The sequence below is a fragment of the Anarrhichthys ocellatus genome, unplaced genomic scaffold (assembly GCF_004355925.1).
Source record: "Anarrhichthys ocellatus isolate YVR2014 unplaced genomic scaffold, GSC_Weel_1.0 scaffold35, whole genome shotgun sequence".
Taxonomy (NCBI): Eukaryota; Metazoa; Chordata; class Actinopteri; order Perciformes; family Anarhichadidae; genus Anarrhichthys; species Anarrhichthys ocellatus.
The window spans coordinates 2,272,487-2,276,410 of NW_022280065.1; the positions used below are offsets into that span (position 1 = coordinate 2,272,487).

The 3,924-nt window shown below is 42.2% G+C and overlaps 1 protein-coding gene across 3 annotated transcripts in view; it reads right to left on the reverse strand.

Annotated features, from left to right (window-relative positions):
• Positions 1 to 3,625, reverse strand: part of celf3a (cugbp, Elav-like family member 3a) — a 25,821-nt gene extending 22,196 nt beyond the window's left edge. For 2 of the 3 annotated variants that reach the window (XM_031866400.1, XM_031866397.1), the window contains exons 1-3: positions 3,169 to 3,625; positions 2,144 to 2,296; positions 412 to 494 (exon numbers count right to left, since the gene is read on the reverse strand). In XM_031866400.1, coding sequence (XP_031722260.1) covers positions 412 to 494; positions 2,144 to 2,288 — 228 coding nt within the window. In that variant the 5' untranslated portion in view covers positions 2,289 to 2,296; positions 3,169 to 3,625. The other variant, XM_031866398.1, reaches the window with a different exon arrangement.
• Positions 3,626 to 3,924: the final 299 nt, after the last annotated feature.

The window sequence follows — 3,924 nt, forward strand, 5'->3', positions numbered from 1 at the left end:
GGGGGGGGGGGGGGGGGGGGGGGGGGGGGGGGGGGGGGGGGCACAGAAAGGAAGAGAAACATCAGAGAGAATAAGAGCTGGAATAGTCACTCCAGCAGCGAGCCTCATAGCTGTCTCTTTCGACCCGTGACATGTAGCAAGATGACTCATGCCTTAACTGGATGGATGTGTCTGGATGCATCACATATGAAACATAAGAGAGAGAGAGCAGCCTCTGACCTTTATTGGAGCATATCAGCTAAAGGGGGAAGTCAGGCCTGCATGTCAAACTCGGTTAATTTTCTGGCGTCACTGTGTGTCTGCGTGGTGCATTCAGTTTATCTGCTCCCTCTATACGTACATATACATATATATATATATATGTATATATAAATATATTTAGATGCAAGGATCTTAAAAATACGCACTCACCCCTGGTAGTGTCTTCTGCTCGTGCAGTGCATTCTGGGCTTTGAGGGCGGACTCACGAGCACAATATGTCAGGAAGGCACATCCTGGAGACAAGTGTTAGAAGATCAGAGAGCCATGAGTCTATGTATTTTTAATGTCAGATTCATATGCTGCACATAATGTGTGGAGTCGGCAGTGCAATGTTATTGTAACTTAATCTTAATTGGCCATTTGCCCCTGAATGCCTGTAGGCAGAAACATGCTGCTGGAGTTTATTGTCCTGTTATTAACCTTCCATTTGATATATGTGCTTTGGTCTGGGTCAGCATGTGTTAAACATTTCGAAAGAAAAAATGCCTCCCGCCTTTAATCAGGCCGTCATGTTTAAAATGTATTTAAGTCGGCATGAAACAGTGACAAGAATTCAAATAAAACAACGCACAGCTAACATTTTGCTAAATACTTCTCACAGCAGCACTGGAGATCTACGGGATTATTAAATCATAATGCCTGGAGACTATTCAGACACAAACACTCTGAATGGGTATTTAATATCACGCTGCTAAGGCCAAATGTATGCAGTCCCGCATAATAGAGAAAGGCCTTCATTAACCTTTAGGGCTCCCACAAATCATGAATATGCAAATGTATGCAGAATAGGTGTTATAGGTGTTAGAGGACTGATACCACCTGGCCTATACGTCTCCCAAACGGTTGATGGTTTATGTGGATTTATAAAGGCCTTTGTTTTCTGTGCTCAGATTTGCATTAGAAATGACAGTAAGGATCATTGTTTAGCTTAGATCACGTTGACCAGCTCCAGTCCATCTGTCAAGCAGGATTTTGATTTTGAATGTGCTGGGACATTACTTAGTAGTGGGTGACACTTAACTCTTAAAAAGTGACTGACATCACCATGTGAGTCCAATTATGAACTGACAAAATACTTTTTGTGAGATCGATTTGACGGCTAGCTCTCTGGTTGCGAACATTTGAAAAAATGCAGCGTGCTGTGCAACATTTTTAATACCAACACCCTGAAATCTCTTCGCTTTTTTTCTTGCATTTTTTTTTATGTAGCATCCAGAGGTAGGCGTGGAGGGAAACCTCCCAGCATGCATCAGGGGGTCTCATGAACACAATCCTCATTTCATTTGTGTTTTGCACTGTGCTCAACAATGTTTCCACATTTCAATTGTTTTTATAGAGTTAGTTAGCTCCAAAATGTGAGTGCACAGTAAACATTAATCTAAGGCAGAAAGCAGTGGCTCCTCCTCCTCAGTCAGGACACTGAACTTCAAACTGCTCTTGAAAATAGAAGTATGGCATTGTGAAAATATGATACAGCACTCTGATATGTGGACGACTCTAAATGAAAGAAAGGATATTACCAATTACCATTATTCAAGGTTCTTCAATACTTTAGTCAATCAATGTCAAAAATGTTAAATATTTTAGTCAGTCCAAGTGACGACTCAAACTTATCACCAACTGTGAATCAGTTTTCTTTTTTAGATCAATAGTGTTAAACATCAGGTTTTGGCCTCACATGGGTTCTTAAAGAGGCTCCAGAGAGACCATGGCTGAATGAGGACTACTGGTATTTACTGAGAATTAAAACCGAGCTAGGACATATACGATTAACAGGCCTCGCTCTCATCATAACTAATACTAAATTAACAATATTTCCCCCATATGAGCTCCCTGAGACAACATCTTATCAAATGGGAGTTGTTGGCAACACGTTCCTCACCTTTGTGCATCCCTGTGTATTTGTCCTTTATCACCGTCAACTCATAGATCTTGCCAAACTGCTCGAAGATGGGCTTCAGGTCCTTCTCCTCCAGGTTTCGGGGTATCTGCCCGATGAAGAGCTTGATTGCGTCAGGCTCCTTCATTGAGAAGTCTGGGGAGGAATAATAACACACACACACACACACACACACACAGATTGGAGGTGGCGATCAGGAGGAGCAGACAGGAGCCTGCGGGCTTAAATTCACACTGCACAGGAGGTGCAAACAGGAGGCCGGGGATGGAGGTGCAGATGGGAGTGTTCAGTGGGAATGGGAGGCAGAAATACTATCTACACCCTGGTAGACATGGTAGTAATCTGGTGGGAGATTTTTTTGAGATTTTTGAACATAGATATCCCAATAAAACACATGATTATCACAAATAACAAATATTACAAAATAACCTAAGTTCACTGTTGACACAGATACATTGTCAGCGCTAAGCACTATGAATCCTATAGGAATAGTGATAGTAGTGAGAGTGATGCAATTTTATTTTAGTGGGGATTCTTTGCAATTACACATCTTTTTATTTTTCAATATAACTTCAGCAGCTGAGGCCACCATGTTGTGTATCATTTGCATAGAATACTAAAAACATATCAATCACAGAAAATGAGATTATAATCTCATGACGTTCATATTATTGGCAGCTATATGAACATTATGGATCAATAATCATGATTCATAGCTACAGAGCTAAGATATATTATCAATGCCTGACATCAAAATTATTTTTAAAAGTCCATCAAATAATAGTCGGCTACACACAATCCTTAATGCACTGGTATTCGGTCTAAGCCGCCTATATATTCATACAGAAACATGACAGTGTCAACACAGCTGGAGACCCGCGCTCTCTTTGTCAAGACATGGGTGACAACAATGACCCGAACATGATTTTACACCTCTGTCCAAAAAACACCCCCAAAAAAACACAGAACAACAAAGAGTTGTAAAAAAAAAGAGAAGACAATCATACCTGTGGTGCTGTTCGTGGCAAAAAAATCGGCGCGATGAGTGGATGCCTTATTCTTCCCCCCGCTGTTATTTAGTTGTTGAATTTAAATTATTCAGTTCATTTGTCTGTAAGAGCGCCTTTGGATCCTGTAACAAGTCAGGCCTGTACCTCCACTATAACAACACAAGTAGCATCCGGCGACGGTCCTTTATTCGGCATGAGCGTGTTTTTCTAGACCTGCTTTTTGTTTCCCCCCCCCCCCCCCCTGACAGATGCTCCGTGATTTTTCCCTTTCAAATAAATCTGATACAAAAATAAAGAAATGTCTCTCTATCTCTCTAGCTAGGCTGAATGAAGAGTATTGTGGTAGATGAATGTAGGCTTCCTTCAGCAGACTGTGGGGAATTGGCAGTCTGGTTGGCTGTCCTCTCCTCTCCCTCTCCCAGTGTGTGTCTGTACTCCTTTGACGTCGTAAGCCGGTGTCTCCCTCCCTGTCCATCTCAGCTCCATCCCTCCTCCCCTGGGCTGTACGAGCCGTGATGTCTGCCGCCAGGGACCGTCGCTAAACTACCAGCCCTGTGACCGGCGGAGAGGCTGGAAAGAGGTAACGAAAGAGACAGCACATAAAACACAGTCATGGCTGCAAAATGTGATGCTGGATGTTCTTGTGTACATTAGGGCTTTTTTTTTTGCCAATTTGAAATGAAAGCTTTTTCACATTAAGGTCAATTTTTGTTCTTACTGACTTCTTGCGGATTTGGAGATTGTGCACTGTTT